The 18,198-nt window shown below is 43.6% G+C and overlaps 1 protein-coding gene across 2 annotated transcripts in view; it reads right to left on the bottom strand.

The window, feature by feature from the left end:
- Positions 1-18,198, bottom strand: part of PLCB3 (phospholipase C beta 3) — a 70,150-nt gene that overhangs the window by 6,150 nt on the left and 45,802 nt on the right. The window contains exons 20-30 of one of the 2 annotated variants that reach the window (XM_033174196.1): positions 17,872-18,026; positions 17,278-17,439; positions 16,551-16,650; positions 14,377-14,481; positions 13,008-13,099; positions 11,831-11,969; positions 11,205-11,240; positions 3,577-3,760; positions 2,623-2,734; positions 1,182-1,258; positions 467-559 (exon numbers count right to left, since the gene is read on the bottom strand). In XM_033174196.1, coding sequence (XP_033030087.1) covers positions 467-559; positions 1,182-1,258; positions 2,623-2,734; positions 3,577-3,760; positions 11,205-11,240; positions 11,831-11,969; positions 13,008-13,099; positions 14,377-14,481; positions 16,551-16,650; positions 17,278-17,439; positions 17,872-18,026 — 1,255 coding nt within the window. The remainder of the gene's footprint in view (positions 1-466; positions 560-1,181; positions 1,259-2,622; positions 2,735-3,576; positions 3,761-11,204; positions 11,241-11,830; positions 11,970-13,007; positions 13,100-14,376; positions 14,482-16,550; positions 16,651-17,277; positions 17,440-17,871; positions 18,027-18,198) is intronic. The other variant, XM_033174197.1, reaches the window with a different exon arrangement.

Genomic DNA, 18,198 nt, shown 5'->3' with positions numbered 1-18,198 from the left:
AGATGTGACCTAAGATAACAACACTAGCAGGGTTGCAAGAAGACTTATAAAAAGGTAAGAGCAGTTATTGTTACATTTATTTAAAAACCATGACATTTTGAATGAGTGAAAAGTAAACTGGAAAATGTATAAATGCTATGATATAAAGATTAATTTTGAAAACCAAGAGGCGGGAGGGAGGGAAGTTGATAAGCTCTTAAGAGCAAAAGAAGTGGATGATGAGGATGTGTTTAAATATTATTAAATGGAAACTCAATAAAAATTATTTTAAAAAAGATGTGATCTCTAAGACACTACTATGAACTTAAGGATACTGTTTCTCTCCATTTATCTCAGTTTAGGTTTAATTTTGGTTTAGATTTTTTTTTTAAAAAAAGAAGATCACGCCTGCTTTGATCTTACTGGAAAAGCAACCGTAGAAAGCAGTCGAGGGAAACCAACCCATCCCTGAGCCAATTCAACTCACACGTCCTTTTTGCTCTTCCTCTCCCGGGATTTGGCTTCAGTGATGCTGTTGTGTCGTTTCCGGTCCAGGATTTTCTGAAGCTCCTTCTTCTCTCTAACCAAAGGTTTGGGGGTGCAGGGAGGGAAAGAATGGGTGTGGGGCCTTGCCTGCAGAAGGTCCCAGCTTTAATCACTGCTACTTCCAGGTAGGTCCGGGAGAGACTACTGTCTAAAACACTGGAGAACCACTGCCAGTCTGTGTAGACAACACTGAGTAAGTTAGACCAATGGTCTGACTTGGTATATGGCAGCTTCCTAAGTTACTATTTGATTAGGTATTTCATTTGGAACAACGAGGACTAGAAGCTTACTTTAGCAGAGCAGCAATGAAGCACCTGCTTTGCAAGCAGAAAGCTGCAAACCCTCCGCTGGGAAAGGCTCCAGTTTGAAACCCAGAACAGCTACTTAGCGTAAACCAGAGATGGGGAGCCTTGACTCCGACTCCCATCAGCCTCGGCATGCATGTCCAGAGGTCAGGCATGATGGGAGCGGCAGTCCAACAACCTCAGGAGGATGAGAAGGTCTCCACAGAGCTAGCTGGGCCTCAGTTTGACTCTGTCTTAAGGCAGCTTCCTATCAAAAAGGCGAGCAACATCTGGGGGAGGCGGAATAGCCCCTGAGAGTCCCCAAGAGAGGCTGCTGCCTCCGCTCCCATGTTGCCTTATGCCAGTACTCACTTCTCACTCATCTCCTTCAACTTCTTCAGCTGGGCAGCCTGGCATTCCCGGGCAATCTCTCTCAAGCGCTGCTGGGCCTGAGGCAAGGATGGGGGCAGCGGGGTGGGAGAGAAAGGGCGGCAGGAATTAATATCCCTCTAAAATGGGCCCAGTGTGTGTCTGTTGTTATTATCTTCTAAAAATTACTGGCTGGTTGTAAACAAATAAACAAATCCCAGAGTGGTTGAGAAAAGTGACGAAACAATGCAACAATTAAAAACAACTGTTTTTGCTTATTTGCTTACTTTACTTACTTACTTAAATATTGCACTAGCCAAAGGCCATGGCAACACCCAAAGAAGGGGAAAAGAAAAGGAAAAACAGCAGTCGCTACATATGTAGTAAAACTATGGTCAAATCCTCCAAAAAATTCTTATTACACAGAATAAAAAGTAATTCTCAAATAAAATGTGCAAATTAGATCTCAGAGTCCCCATTTCAATTGGCCGCTGGCCCATCTAGTTCTTTCCTCCTAATCTTCCTAGTTTCCAGGGCTTGGTGGGCCACCTTATAAGTCACAGAGTCATCAGTATCTCTCCGCAGCCTTTTCACCCTCTCTGCCCAGGTCAGATTTGTTTCGTTCATGAAAAGGGTCTATCATCATCATCATCATCATCATCATCATTATTATTATTATTATTATTATTAAAATTTCTATACCTCCCTTCATCCTAGGATCACAGGGCGGTTTACAGCATAAAAACACAAAACCCTTAAAACAAAAACAATAGCTCTCACCTATGGTTTAAAAGGTCAGATTGTTTAATTAGAAGAGGAGCATTTTCGCTGGCACCTAAAGATATATAAAGAAAGGTGCCAGGGGAGCGCATTCCATAAGTGGGGAGCCACAGCAGAAAAGGCCCATTCTCATGTTGCCACCCTCCAAACCTCTTGTGGAGGAGGCAAAGAAATCAGTGAGTTTTTTAATGTTTGACATTTATTGTGCTTTTAATATCCTGTTGAGGAAACCCATGGGTGGGGTATAAATAAATAAATTACTACTACTACTACTACTATTAGGGCCTCAGGTGAAGATTGCAGGGTTATATAGATGCTACGATGGAACCCTGTGGGACACCACTGCCAAACAGCAGCCTCTTATGACTACTTTCTGAAAATGGCCCCAGAGGTACGAGCAGGACCACAGGAGCCGAAACTACCACTACAAGACATAGAACCACCCGCTCAGACATCTCAAGGTCTTTGTGCAATTGACCTTTGTGCACACACACAAACTTTCCCAGCAGGGACAGGGTGGTGTGGGAACAGGGATGCTGAATCTCAGGGCCGCCAGACGCTGTTGCTAGCTGGGGCTGATAAGAGTCTAACAACAACATATGGACACCCACAGCACCTCTGGCTTAGAGCTCACTCTTTTAAGCCCCGCCCCGCCTTTAAATACCTGGCGCAGGTGCTCTCGCTTGCAGTCCCTCTCCAGCTGGTGCTGAACCTCCCGCAGCTGCAGCAGACCTTGCATCTGGCTCTCCTGATCCAGCTCCAAAGAACTTTGAGACCTACAGGGGGAAGGAAAAGAGGGGCAAGTTGGCAAGAAATGGTTAAGACTGCCGCGCACAAGCTCAGGTAGAACGGGGAGCACACAGTAAAAGTCAACAAGGAATGAGTAACCAAGCAGATGAAAGAGACTGGGGGTGTGTGTCATATACCGTCCCCCTTTTCCCTCCCAGTAAAATCCTGCCTCTTGGGTAAGTTCAATGGCAGCTGCTACCTGCTGTATCTAGGTGAGGGGTAGGGGTGGGTGGGAGCCCTATAATAGGCAGAGCCAATCACAGGCAGAGCAAGCACACACTTCTGCTTGCCCCAGGCCCAGAAAAGCACAGCTCTGAGCAGTTTTCTGCTTTCCCCGTGCTTTCTAGGCAGGGGCCCAAGCAGTTTTGCCTCTGCCCTGCCGCTTTCTCCTACCCATCGACTTGTCCATTCCTCTTCTAAAGCCACCCCAAAACCAGCCTGCGCTCTGCTTATTCCAACCCCCATCCTTGGACAGGGATCTAGCTGGCTCTAGCTGTGCAGAGCGATAGGACTCTAGAATTGGAAGGGACCCCCGAGGGTCATCTAGGCCAACCCCCTGCAATGCAGGGATGGCAATGCAAGAAAAAGAAGAAATGCCCTTCTGCTTTCCTCTGAGAAAAGTCGCGGTTTACCACTGAATTGGACCAACAGCAATTCTGCAGGTTTCTGTTTGTTTCTGTAGGGAAAGCTGCAGGACAAACAGAAAACCTCTCGGCCAAGTGAGGTGTGGGTGAGCCCTCTGTTAGTGTGCTCCAGCAAGACTTTCCCATGAAGGCAGCTCCCCCGCTTCTAGCCACGGACGCACGAGCCCAAGCCAGTCCCCTCTCACCCTTCCTGGCTGCGCAACCGGCTTTTTTCCCCCTGGGAGAACTGGGCGCTCTGCTTCTTGTTTTGGCTGCAGATCTTCTTCATGTGCTTCCGCCGGAGCTCCTTCAGCTCACGGTACTGCTTCTTCAGCAGCTTCACAAAGGACTTGTGTTGGCGCAGCTCCTCCAGGGACTGGGGGGACACTTCTGGAAGATATCCCCCAAAACACCCACCCAGGCACAATAGGTTACAGAATATTGTTTTTTTTTTTTTTATAAAATTTTTTATTTTCTATTAAGACAAAAGGAAAACATAGCAAAAACACCAACATTAACAATACAAAAATACAATACATAAACACAGCAAAAAAAACACAATCAAACAATTACAATAAAAAGAAACATATACAAACCTTTAAACTAACACTTATCCTCTTACTTTTCTTGTTACTATCTTCTCTGTTTTGGGGGACTTCCCCCATTCCCTCCACTGTCTTCAAAATCATATATATCTTCTAGGTAGCTTTGTGTCTTATTCTATTCACATTTGCTCAGTTTTTAATGTGCTTTACTTTACTTAATCATATCTTAACTTAAACACCAAATCTTAACATATTTTCTAACAAATAAATCTTTCACACAAAAATATCTTGCTAACAATTTTATCTAACATAAACCTGCTCAAGCCGCTATTCTATAATTCTGCTCAAATATTCAATTTTACTGATTTAACTAGATAGTCTTTAAATTTCTTCCAATCCCGTGACACCTTCTCCTCCCTCTGGTCCCGGATTCTGGCGGTCAGTTCTGCGAGTTCCATATACTCCATCATCTTCATCTGCCATTCTTCCACCGTTGGTATCTCTTCGCCTTTCCATGTTCTTGCCAATAAGATTCTAGCTGCTGTTGTGGCATACATAAAAAACACTCTATCCTGACTGGGTATCTCTTCATTGGTTATGCTCAGAAGAAATGCCTCTGGTTTCTTACAAAAGGTAACCTTCATTACCTTCTTGAGTTCGTTATAAATCTTGTCCCAGAAAGCATTTACCGCTGGGCACAACCACCACATATGAAAAAAGGTACCTTTCGCATGTTTACATTTCCAACATACATCTGACATTTTGGTATTCATCCTAGCTATCTTAACTGGTGTCAAATACCATCTGTAAACCATTTTCATTATATTTTCTCTTAAACTATGACAAGCAGTAAATTTAATACCTTTTTGCCACAATCTCTCCCAGTCATCCATCATGATATTATGTCCTACATCTTTCGCCCAATCTATCATTGACGATTTAACCAGTTCGTCTTTCGTATGCCACTCTAGCAAAAGATTATACATTTTGGAAAGGTTTTTAAAGTTCGATTCTATCAGTTCTGTTTCCAGTTTTGATTTTTCTACTTGAAAACCAACTTTTTTGTCCATTTTAAATGTTTCATATACCTGATGATAATGCAGCCAGTCGGGGACCTGGCTTTTCACTTGATCGTAGCTTTTTAGCTTAAAAGAGTCCCCTTCCTGCTGCAATATGTCCATATATCTTAACCAATTTGCAGACATGTTCGGTCTCTTATAGGCTTTGGCCTCCACTGGAGAAATCCATCTAGGGGTCTTTCTCTCTAACAAGTCTTTATATCTAATCCAAACCTGATACAAGGATTTTCTAACTATATGCGACTTAAAAGTTCTGTGGATCTTAACCTTGTCATACCAAAGGTATGCATGCCAGCCAAACATATTGTCATGTCCTTCCAAGTCCAATACATCAACGTTCTCTAGTTTAAACCAATCCTTTAGCCAGCAAAAGGCCGCTGCTTCAAAGTAAAGTCTTAAGTCCGGCAGGGCAAAGCCTCCTCTCTCTTTAGAGTCTGTTAGGATCTTAAACTTGATTCTTGGCTTTTTGCCCTGCCATATAAACTTTGATAAGTCCTTTTGCCATTTCTTAAAACAATCCAGTTTGTCCAAAATTGGTATGGCTTGGAATAAAAACAGCATCCTTGGTAGGACATTCATTTTTATCACGGCAATTCTTCCCATTAACGACAATTTCAATCTTGTCCATATCTCCATGTCTTTCTTTATTTCCATCCACAGTTTTTCGTAATTGTCCTTGTACAGGTTCAAATTCTTGGTTGTGAGATTGATACCTAGATATTTTACTGTTTTGACAAAATTGAGGCCAGTGCCTTCCTGTATTCTTTGAATTTGTTCTGCACTCAAATTTTTTCCTAAGACTTTGGTTTTCTGCTTGTTTAATTTGAAACCAGCTACAAGTCCAAATTGTTCAATTATTTCCAAGGCTCTGGGGACACTGCTTTCCGGTTCCTGCAGGGATAACATCAGGTCGTCTGCGAAGGCGCGTAGTTTGTATTCTTTCTCTCCCACACGAATTCCTTTTATCTGTTTGTCCTTTCGTATCATATTTAGGAGGACTTCCAGGACCGTAATAAAAAGTAAAGGGGAGATAGGGCACCCTTGTCTTGTTCCCTTTTCAACTTCAAACTCCTCCGATATCACACTGTTTACTATTACTTTAGCTCTTTGTTCTGTGTAGATGGCCTTAATGCCATTCAAGAATTTTTCTCCAACTCCCATCCTTTCCAAATTCTTTTTCATAAATGTCCAAGAAACTTTATCAAATGCTTTCTCTGCATCAACAAACAGTAGTGCCGCATCTGTGTTTATGTTTCTCTCCAGTTTTTCTAAAATGTCCACAATAATTCTCGTGTTATTGCTAATTTGTCTTCCTGGTAAGAAACCTGCTTGATCTCTGTGTATATAATCTTTCAACACTCTTTTCAGCCTTGTAGCCAATACATTTGCAAAAATTTTATAATCCACATTCAAAAGGGATATTGGACGGTAATTTTTCATTTGAGTCTTATCAGTATCTGGTTTTGGAATCAGTGTGATAAAGGCTTCTTTCCACGTCTCTGGTGCCCTATCTCCTTCTAGTATTTTGTTGCAAATTTCTCTTAGCGGCTGCGATAGCCAGTCTTTCAATGTCTTATAATATTTTGCTGTTAATCCATCCGGTCCTGGAGCCTTCCCTAATTGCATGTTATTTATTGCATCTTCTATCTCCTGTGTCGATATTGGGTGGTTGAGAGTGACTAATTTTTCCTCTGGGACTTTTTGCAATCCGTTCTTTTCCAGAAATCGGTCTATTTCTACTTCATCTATCTTCTCCTCCTTGTACAGTTGCTTGTAGAATCTTTGAAAACACCATCTGATTTCCTCCGGTTTCTCCACATTTTTTCCATTTACTACCAAAGTATTGATGACATTTGCCTTTTGTCTTTTCTTCAATTGCCAAGCTAGTAGTTTTCCACACTTATTAGCCGATTCAAATGTTCTTTGTTTCATCATTTTCACTTTCCATTCAATGTCCTGATTCATTATATTAGCATATTGGGATTGCAAGTATTTGATTTCTTTTTGGATTTTAACACATCTGGGATGTCCTCTTAATTCTTTTTCCTTTTCTTTGATTGATTTCAACAATCTCTCCATTTCTGCATTTTGTTGTCTCTTCTTTTTTGCTTTTTCACTAATGAGAAATCCCCTCATTACAGCTTTACTTGCATCCCAGGCAATTCTTTTCTCCACTTCGGAACTCCAATTTATCTGAAAGTATTCTTTCATCTTTTTCACCGCTCTTTCTACTAGCTTGGTGTCTCTCATCAAGGCGTCATCCATTCTCCATCTAAAAGAATCCTTGGAAATCATTTTTAAATTTAACTGTACCGGATTGTGATCTGAAAGAGTTTTAGGACCAATTTCTGCCTTTTGTATTTTTGGAGCCAATTCATTCGAAATCCAAATATAATCTATCCTCGACCATGACTGCTGAGATTCACTAAAATAAGTTGCCTCTGTATCTGTAGGGTTTTTTAATCTCCAAGAGTCCACCAAATTCAAATTATCCACCATTTCGAAAAAAGTCTTTGGGAGTTTCCCATCATTCGTTAATTTGGTTCTTTGAGATCTGTCCATTAATGTGGAAACTGCACCATTAAAGTCTCCAAGGCAAACTAATTTGTAATCCAAATAGTCCAACAGCAGATCATGTATTTTCTTATAAAAAATTGACTTTCCATCATTTGGTGCATAAAGTCCCAGAATCAAAAGTTTTTCGCCTTGTATATTAATTTCAATTGCGATGTATCTCCCTTCTTCATCTTTAAAAAGCTGTCTTGGGCTATATTTCTCCTTTGCATATATCACTACTCCTCTCTTCTTGACCTTGTCCGATGATATAAACTCTTGGCCTAATTTTTTGTTCTGTAGTAATCTTCTATGACGTCGGGCTATGTGGGTTTCCTGTAAGCATATTATGTCCAAATTCTTCTTTTCTATGCCATAAAACACTCTGCGTCTCTTTGGTCTCTGATTCAATCCCCGGACATTCCATGTCATTAACTTGAGCGCCATTTTCCTTTCTTTAATCTTCTCCTCCAGTTGCTTCTCCTTTCTTGTCTTTCTCTGGATCCTGGCTTGAACCTGGTAAACTTGGTAGTCCCGGCGGTGGTGGAAATTCCGCTGGGAACCTGTAGAATTGTGCTGGGTCGAGTGGTGTGCCTTTAAATTGTTCCAGATGCTTGTCCAAAAACTTTTGCTTCTCCGCCAAGGATCTTATTCTTATCTTTTTTCCTTCAAACGTAAATGCCAGGCCTTCTGGAAATTCCCAACTGAAGGGAATTTTTCTTTTTCTAAGCTCAGTTGCCAAGTCGTTGTAAGGAACTCTTTTGTCCAGGAAAAATCTGGGGATGTCCTTATAAAAAATTACTTTATTCTGCTCTACCACCAGGTTGTTTCTATAGTGCAAGTCCAGAAAAAAGTCCCTATCGTGTCGATCGTGTAACACAATCAAACAGTCACTAACTGTTTTGTTACTTTTCTTTCCTCTGGAACCTCTTGGACCAAATCTGAAGGCCTTCACTATGCGCGCTGAGACGTTAACTTCTTCTACCTCCCAAAATCCTGAAAATAGCTTCACAATATAAGCTTTTAGGTCTTCCCCTTCCAGTTCTGGAAGACCCCTTAGACGGATGTTGCCCTCTCTCTGATGTAGTTGCAGAAAAGCGAGAGACTCTTCAACAGTTCTCTGTCGTGTTCCAATATTCTCTATCTGCTCCAAATCTAAATTGTCCAATTTTTCCTCCACCTTTTTTATTTTTTCCTTGACCACTTTAATTTCCTCTGAGTCTTTTTTCAGGGTGGTCACCTCCTGCCCAATCCTATTAATTTCTTCTCTGTTCTTCCTTACATTCTCCTCAATTTGCCCAATTGATTTTTCCAGGGTCTGCGTAGAATTTTTAATATCAGCTTTTATGTCAGCTTGTAATTTTTCTATTGCTGAGTTCACTGCTGTATTTCCTGATGAAACTTGATCTTGTGTTTGCTTCAACCCTTCAGTAACGCTTTTCAATCCTGCTGCAATTTCTGCCACACTAACAACCAATTTCTCCATTTGTTCCTGTAGAGTTAGGGAAACAGAGCCTCTTTTTTGTGCAGAGCTAGCACCAGTTGTTTTTGATCTAGTGTCCATCTCCTGTGGGCTCTGCAATTGTAATCTCAAGGTCACTCCAGTTGCTGTGGTAACAATCTCAGACATTCACAGCAGAAGGCCAACAGTCCCAAAAGTAAACACCAGGTGGCCAGCAGCTCAGTTCTGAGAACAAAGAGACTGCTGAGCCAGGAGCCCACACCAGTCCCAAAAATCCAGCTTTTAGGCAAAGAGTTTAAATTTTTCAGAATATAAATTCCTTAAAGCCAAGAAGGGTTTATTTTCATATAGCCCAAGTCAGTAACAGTTCCTAACTTGCAGTGTTACCACCAAAGTCCATAAAGTAACTTGTATCTGGTTACAAAAAAGTCAAAATGTCTCCACTGGTAAACAGTCACTGAAACACCAACAAAGAAAAAATGGCAACAATGTATCACAGCCCGCTACTGACCCGGAATCCTAATCCAGAGGGTGAGGGGCATCTTCTTTTGCCATATCAACTGTTTTTAAGTCTTTAAACATCCTTTAAGCAACTTTTAATCAACTTTTAAAAAGTTTGGCAGAGTTCGCAAAACTTTCCCGTTAGTCGCGGCTTTGATCTTTTAGCGCTACCAAGCTCGCGCAAACAGTTCAAAGGGAACAGGCTTCCTTTTGCAATTTCCTCTGCAAGCAGTGCTCTTTAAACTTGTAAAATAATCCAATTCTTTAACTTACAGAGTTTCTTTGGAAGTTTCTGTGTAGGAAGTGCCGGGTGCTCAGGTCTGGCGGGATCGCTGCTTTGATCCTCCGCAGGCAGTCGCTTCTTCAGTCCCGTGCTGGGGCTCCGCTCGCCTGGTTTTCCCCCTTACGAGGGTCAATCAGGAGCGGAGACAGCACGTCTGGGACCCACGAAGCCGTCGGTCCACGGGACGCTCTTCCCGTGGCTTTAAGGGACCCGTGGCGCAGGCACGGAGATCCCTATCGCCTAGCGGAGGACGGAGCCGTCGGACTCCCGTCCGCCATTGACTCAGCACCTAACCGGAAGTCCTAGGTTACAGAATATTGTTATCCACACACAGCAACAAGACAATGAGAGAGAGCACGTGCAGCGCAAGGCAGTTCCCACCTGCCCCTGTCCACAAGTTTCTCTCTGGAGCCATAAGGACTAGGGACTTGATTCCAGAGAAAACTAAAAATGAATGTCTGTGGTTCCACAGTTCAAGACTTTTCCTCCCCCCACTTGAAAATTGGTGAGGGTCTTGGAAGATGGGTTAAATACTGTATTTTTCCATGTATAAAACTAGGGGTTTTTTTAAAACAAAAAAATAGGTTTAAAATTGGGGCTCATTTTATACATGGGTAGTGCTGAGGGATGCTTTCTTAATTTGGAATCCTTAAAAATAGGGGGCGTCTTATACATGGGGGCGTCTTAGAAATGGAAAAAGATGGCATTATACAAATAAAAAACATTCACAACTTATATTTCCACAACAGTTTCCCCCCCTCCAGCACTGGCATCAAAACCAGCATCGCATTATGAAAATCTCAGATTCTAGGACAGGGTCTTGCTAGCCTGTGCGATAATTTATTTATTTGTATTTCTAATTAGATTTATATTCTGCCTTTCCTCCAAGGAGCTCAAGATGGCACACACTGTTCTCCCCTTCCCTATTTTACCCTCACAATGACCCCGTGAAGTAGGTTAGGCTGAGAGAGCATGTCTGGCCCAAGGTCACTCCATGAGCTTCATAGCCGAGTGGGGGATTTGAAGCTAGGTCTCCCCAGTCCTAGTCCAACACTCTAACCATTATGCCACACTGGCCCTGCCTGGGCAAAATGGCCTCGGTCTCCATTAGCCGAAGAAGTAAACCAAGGACAAGAGTCAAGGACAGAAAAAGTTCAACTGGGCCGCAACGCACAGCCCTGAACGGGGCTTGCGGGCCCACAGTTTAAGAAACCAGTGATCTAGAGCAACTGTTCCCAGTTATGGGACCCTAGATGTTGCTGCACTACAACTCACAGCAGCCCCAGCCAGCATGGAGGAGTGATGGGAATTGTAGTCCAACAGCATCTGGGGACTCAAGGCTGGGAAAGGCTGGTCTAGAGGACCTTTGGATTCTATCTTCAAGGGTGCTGGCACAACAATGTCTTCTTACCTGCAAGGATGCTGGCAATCAGATCGTCCCTTTGCACTACAGGGTTGAGAGAAGGCGAGAGAGTAAGAAATGAGAAACAGGAGTTAAAACAACGAAAGGGGCATGAGGGTATCCTTTTAGAAGTTTGTTCTTAAAACACGGATCCAGGTAAGTATGGGGAGGTAGTGGGGCACATTCCCAGAAAATGTACCCACTGCAAGGACAGCAATTGTGGCAGCAATAACCCCAACTGTATAAACCCCAATTGTGCTTTCCCAGAACTTGTTTATTGCTAGAAGGCTGCTACTGGCAGTTCTTGGGAGCGGGCAGATCAATAGTAAGAGTTTAATAATGAATATGCCGCTGACTTGCCAAAATGCCTTCTAAATGCTTTACAAGTATAAAATAGATTATAAAAAGTATAGCCACACGTGATTCGTTGTATTGAGTTGATTGGCACCATAAAGAAAGCAATTGGAAGATGCTGGGACCGAACAACGGGAGCTCACCCCTTCGCCGAGATTCGAATTGCCGACCTTCTGATCAGCAAGCCCTAGGCTCTGTGGTTTAGACCACAGCGCCACCTGCGGGGTCTGGAGGGCTGCAATTGGCCCTTGGGGCCTGACGTGCCTTGCTTTAGATCTTACCTTGACTGGGAACTACGCTGGGGCTCCGGGTTGGGGGGAGCAGGGGAGGTGGGGGCTTGTGTGCCTCTTCGGTGGGGCCAGCGGTCACGCCAGAGGAACTTCTCGACACCGATGTCCGTGGCTTCTCTGCATTCTCCTGCTGGGGAGGAGAAGTAGCACAGTGGCAAATTCAGAAGTGCGGGGTCCCTTCAGGACAGTCACACCCTCACCCTTCTAAGATTGCACAATAATACTGCAATTACACAACTGTAATAAGAAGGGGTACGTTGCCGTTGTCAGTGCCATGTGCTGCCTTTCAGCTAGATCTGCTATTTTCTGTGCAAGTACATGATTTGGAGTGCTCCAATATCTTCTCTCAGAGGGACTTGCGTTTGGCCTGAAGCTTCGTTGTACGTAACAGAACTTGCACACCATTCTCTTGAAAATGAAGCGACCCTAAATGCTTAGCTTTGGAGCATGCAGCGGCTAAAAAGACCCCCTTTCATGCTGATTGGGCAGATGTAGGATGCTGGAGACAGAGACCCTGCTTCAGAAATAGTAAGGACCGTTACATCACTGGCAAGGAGGGGGGTTGCCTGCACTTCCATAGGTTTCATCCCTTGTCCTACCTTCTTAACAACAGGTGAATCTGTCTCTTCCCAGTTTCACATGGCTTCTATCATAAATCCATTTTCTGTCTTAACCATCACCTTTTAAAATCCCCATTCTTCATTCAACTTTTAAACCCACCCTTCACCACAAGATGCCAGGGTGGGTTAAAGCCATTTTTAAAAAAATATTAAAATTAGTTTAAAAGAAACACTATTATTTCCTCTGAAAAATAAATACGTATTTTTTTAAAAAATACTGGTACACACTTGTAAACATGACAGGCTGTATCCAAATCAGCTTTATTCTGACATTAATGAACCCAAGTTAGCAGTGTCCATTAATTTCAATGGGTCTACTTTGAGTAGGACCAACACTGCATACAACTTTTTTTATTACACACTATGCCCTTCTAATACATTTTTTAAAAGTAGAGGATTCCACCATGGCAGAATCCAGAGAACAATGAAACCTGAGGGGTAACCGTGATCCAACCCACTTGGGGAGGTGCAGATCAGGTCCAACAGAAACGAAACCCTTCCAGCCCCACATCCGCTTCCCTCTCTGTGTGTGCCACGGCTGCCCTCACCTCACTCTCTCCTATCAGAGCCACAAGCTGCTTGGCTCGCTGGTCCATTAAGCTGACGTGTTTAATGGGGTTGATCAGAGCCTCTGCATAATCTGAGGGAAAAAGAAGATTCATTAGTTTTAACACATGAGGAAGCCTGTTTGTGTGTGTGTGTGTGTGTGTGCGTGCTTGCAGCAACTGAAGTAGACACAATGAAATTAATGGATCTAAGTTCATCACCGCAACACACACAAAAAAATTAGAATATCCACATCCCAGTCTCCAAAGTTGGACTTAAGACACAGATTCCTTATGACGTACTAGCCCTGCTAAAAAAAAAAAATTTTTTTACACAAGCCTATCCAGACACATAGAATGTTCACATGTGTTTTAAATCTTGCTTTTAGCTTATTATTAATTTTAACTATTTTTTTTCTGTGCTTGCTTCAGCAGCACATATACTGATTTTAATTATTTTTTCAATCATTTCAGATGGCTGATTTAAACATTTTTTAAACTGCTAATTTTATTATTGGCTATTCTCATTTGTAAACCACTTTTGAAGTTTTATTACAATCCAGAGGTGTATAAATCTTGTGAAATAAACAGTCCTACTCAGAGTAGACCTACTCAGAGTCAGCAAGTTAATGCACATGGCTAACTAGGTCCCTTAATTTCAGCAGGGGTACTGAGAGCACAACTTTATTCGATACAATTAATTTAATAAATGAATAAACACAATAGAACACAACCCAAAATTGGGTAAGAGCCCCTCCAAAAAAAGTATGTAAAGTGCTACTAAAATGTATCCAAGAATAAAACACAACTATAATCTCACAAAAAATGTGAAACGTAACAAAGAGGTGGATAAAATTACATGGAAATACAGCAGGTTGATAATGCCTCCTAGCAGCAGTCTGATGTGACTAAGAATAAACAGATCTATACTGGAGACGAAACGTGTTTCAAACCCCAATGGGTCTTCCTCAATAGTCAAGGTGAGCAGGGTTCAAAGCACATGATCAGGTACAAGCAGAAAGGTACCACCTTTTCACATCAGCTCATATATCTTCTATTCTCCTGGTATTCTCCAGTAGCCTTCTAGATACTATTGGTCAGGCTCACCTTATCATCAATACAGATCAGCCAAGCGGCTAACCTTCAGCGACAAATCATGTGTCCCCATCTGCACTGTATAAAGCGGTATCATATCACTTTAAACAGGCATGGCTTCCCCCTCAAAGAATCCTGGGAAATGTAGTTTCCTCGGTTTGGCAATGAGAGTCGCTAAGAGAACCTGTTCCCCTCACAGAGCTACTACAATTCCCCAGAGTTCCCTGGGAAGAGGGAATGAACGTTAAACGCCTCCCACCCCAAGCATTCAAATTACTTTGGTGATCATCTGGGATGTAGTCGTAGGCTTCAGTATAGACCAGCAAGGCTGGGAGGCAGAGGGGCTGGTTGCTTTCACTGCGCAGGCAAATGTAGTGGTAGCCTGTGGGACAAAGGGAGGGGGAAACACAGGAAAAAACCCAGTAAGACCGGAGAGGTGGACATTCAGGGGCAGCAGGTGCAGGTGGTTAGGAAAGGCCAATACTTGGAAATGGAGAGGGAACGGTCATTGGTAAAGCATTGCTCAGCAGGCAGAAGGCGCCAGATTCTGTCATTAGGAATCCAGATGTTGCCGGACTCCAATGCCACGTCCACACCATGTACCTATTTAAAACTGAGACTTCAGTGTCACCGGCTCAGTCATGTGAAATAATCAGCCAGTAGAGATTCAGCAGGTTGTTCCTGCGCCCCCTTTTAAACACCTGCTGAAAACCTTTGTGTTTTGCCAAGCCTGCGCATGCACTATACATGCTTCTTCCAATGGTTAATTGATGTATGTTTTTAAGTTTTTTTTTATATGGTTTTTCTTGTACGGTTTCATGATTTATTGCAGTAAATCGCTTTGATTTCTTTTTTAGACATGGGGGTATACACATTTGGTTTTTTAAAAAATAAATTAATAAATGTAAATAAGCAAAATATCACTTTATGCAGTCATGGCTTCCCCCAAAGTATCCTGGAAACTGTAGCCCGTTATGGCTTCTGAGCAGGGGTGCCAGTTCCAGGGGGCAGAGCTCTTTTGTTCCCCCCTATATATCTGGGGTAGGTTCTGCCCCTCCTATGCTCAAAAAGCATGGAGGCAAAGCAACACTCGTGACTGGCTTCTTCCCCTCCTGCCACAACATTGGTCTCCCCACTCGCCCTCACAAGATGGCACCTCTGGTGCTGAGAGCTGTTAGGAGATCCCTATTCACCTCACACAGCTGAATTCTTTGGGAGAAGCCATGACACTAAAAACTGGAATATGGGCTTTAAATGTTTGGTGCAGATGTGCCCTAACTTCCATGAGTCTCTGCCAAGCACAGCTGCTCAGCTAGTGACGGGGGTTGTAGCCCAACAACATCTCACAGGGTCAAACTTCAACAATCTCAAGCGTTGCGGGAAGACTTTGGAGTATCGGGCACCTTCACAGCTTCAGGCACTAGCCAATCATCGCAGTGCCTTTTCATTCAATTGGTGTATTTTTGGGGAAAGGGCTGCAGTTCATTGGTAGAGCAGATGCTTTGCATGCAGGAGGGATCGGGTTCGATCCAGTTAAAAATGATCCAGTAGCAGATTGTGGCAAGAGCTCCCTCTCTGCCCCAGACCCTGGAGAGCAGCTGCCAGTCAGAGTGGACAATACTAAGCTAAGCAGACTAATAAGCTGAGCTGATATTAAAGCGCCTTTCTGTGTTTATGGTCCTTGTACGGCAAATTATACAGCACACTCATAGTGTGTGTGTGTGTGTGTGTGTGTGTAGGTGGGGTGTGTGTGTACACATAGAGGTACAAGGAGGAAAATGATTTAGTAAACAGTGAGGCCAGAAGGCCATGAAATGCAAAGTAGCGGGTTTCTGACATTTCTATGCAAAGCACAAATGTATACAAGATAAAGACCGCATTTCCGGTGATAAATCAGCCCAGCTAATCTAGAAATCTAGACGGCTGCCCTTATTTTGCACGCATTTGGCTCTCCACAGAAACACTGCATATCCACTCTTTACACTTCACGGCCTTTTGGCTCTGCTGTTTAAAACGCACGTGCATGTAGGTAATTAATAAAATCTGCTGCCTAAGGATAAACACTTCTACTTTCTGATAAAGCAGGCTATAGGCTGGGCATAGATAACCTTTGGCCTCTCAAGGGCTGCAATCCCTTGGAGGTGACCCCTGAGGCGCAGCATGCTGGCTGTGGGTGGGGCAGCAGAGGGCAGGGCCTCAGCAAAAAGGGGGCCGTGCCACCCTCTTCTCTCCCCACAGCCACCCCCCCACCAGGCTGCTGTGGGGAGAGACACATAAGCTTACTGAGGGGCACATGACTGTTCAGGATAACCACCAATGCTCTAATGCACAAAAGATGGCACCAGAATAAGTATTTTACAGCGCTGTCATGTCTAACCTCAGAAATAAGCCCCGGTGAGTGGAACGGCAGTATCCCAGTAAACAGGTATGGGGAGGGGAAGGGGGGGTCACCTGAACGGATGGCAGAGACGGGCAGTATCCGATGCCCCACAAATTTGCCCCCCTCTTCAAAGACAGCTATACGCAGTGAGGCTAATGTAGGAAGCACCACCTGAGGGGACAGACAAGACAGGTGTATTATTAGGGGAAAGGCAGAAACAAAAAGACACGACACCTTACATTGTCATTTTTAGAATCGGAATTTGAGGGATCCTATAGGTCACCTAGTATGGCCCACTGGCTGATGGAGGAAATTCAGAACATCACCGATGGATGGCTGCCCAAACCTCCACTTGGAGGGCTCCATGTTTATCATGCCAAAAGCCAAAACAGTTGGAACAGTCCCACTTGCTTAACTTACGCAATAGCCATCTACATCTTGTAAGACCCCCTCCACACTACAAGTATGCAGCTGTTTCATACTATTTTCAAAAGAAAGCTGCAAGCTGTAGTTTGACAGGGGTACAAAAAACTGATAAGACAGGTCTAGCTCTCCCTCAAAGCACTACAATTCCCAAGGTTGTTTGGGTAAGGGAGGTAGCAAATATTAAACCACTTGATGGCATTGATCTGTCCCTACACAGGCAAGTACAATTAAGAAAATGCACTCTGCATAAGCTCAGAAGCGCTCTTATTTTAGGGAGGCTCAGATACCAAATTCAAATTAGATTTAAACATAGACGTTATTATGGCTTCTTCAAGAGCCGAGTCCTTGTGCGAGAACTGCATTCACCAATACCTTGTGGAACAAAAAAGGTTCCTCATCCCACACTGGGTTGAAAGAATTCCCCTGTGATGTCCGCGTCCGGAATTTGCGCTTGGTGTCCACCGGCAGCCCAAACATGTCCACCTCAACGTAGATGCCCACCCGCTTATCCGAAAGAAATTGTCCTGAGATTATCTGGGAGTGGGATGGGAGAGAGAAAGAGAGAGAGAGAGAGAGAGAGATGGGACCAAATTTTTACTGTTTATAAAGTGAAACGTGTTAACTCGTCTCTATATTTTTCATTGGGAGGACAGTATTGTTCAAATCCTTGTTTTAAATCAATGTGGGGAATCTGCCTCTAGCAGTTGCCCAATCAGGTTCAAGCAGAGCATGGAAGAAAGAGCTCCCCCTCTTTGTTTAAGTCTCCCGGTAATATATTAAGCTGGCAACTCGTCATAGCAACAGCCCAGGGGCGAGGAACCTGTGGCCCTTCAGAAACTACTGAAAAACAGCTCCCGTCACCTCTGACCACTGGCTATGCTGCTGGGAGCTGGAGTCTAGCAACATCTGGAGGGCCACCAAGTTCATCATCCCTGCAACAGCCCTGCAAACCACCACCCTTCGGACCTTCACTTTGACGGTATTAGCCACGATGCCGTCAATGATATCTTCGGTGAAGGGGTCAAAGAGCTTGTCCTGGCGCCGCATGAACTCTGGCTTGAGCAGGTACCCGCTCCGGCGATTGTACTCGAAGATGCCCAGGTTCAGCTGCATTGGCAAGTCTGGGAAAACAGAGATTCAAGCACAAGTGTCGATACATCATACAAGCGAGAACAAGAAATATTCTATCCTTCCTCCTCCCCCGACTCTTGAAACCTCCATCTCTGAACAGCACAGAGCACAGAGACTCTACAGCAGGGATGTGGGGAAGCTGTAACCCTCCAGATGTTGTTG

This window comes from Lacerta agilis, chromosome 17, assembly GCF_009819535.1.
Source record: "Lacerta agilis isolate rLacAgi1 chromosome 17, rLacAgi1.pri, whole genome shotgun sequence".
Taxonomy (NCBI): domain Eukaryota; kingdom Metazoa; phylum Chordata; class Lepidosauria; order Squamata; family Lacertidae; genus Lacerta; species Lacerta agilis.
This window is presented reverse-complemented; position numbering and strand designations above follow the sequence as displayed.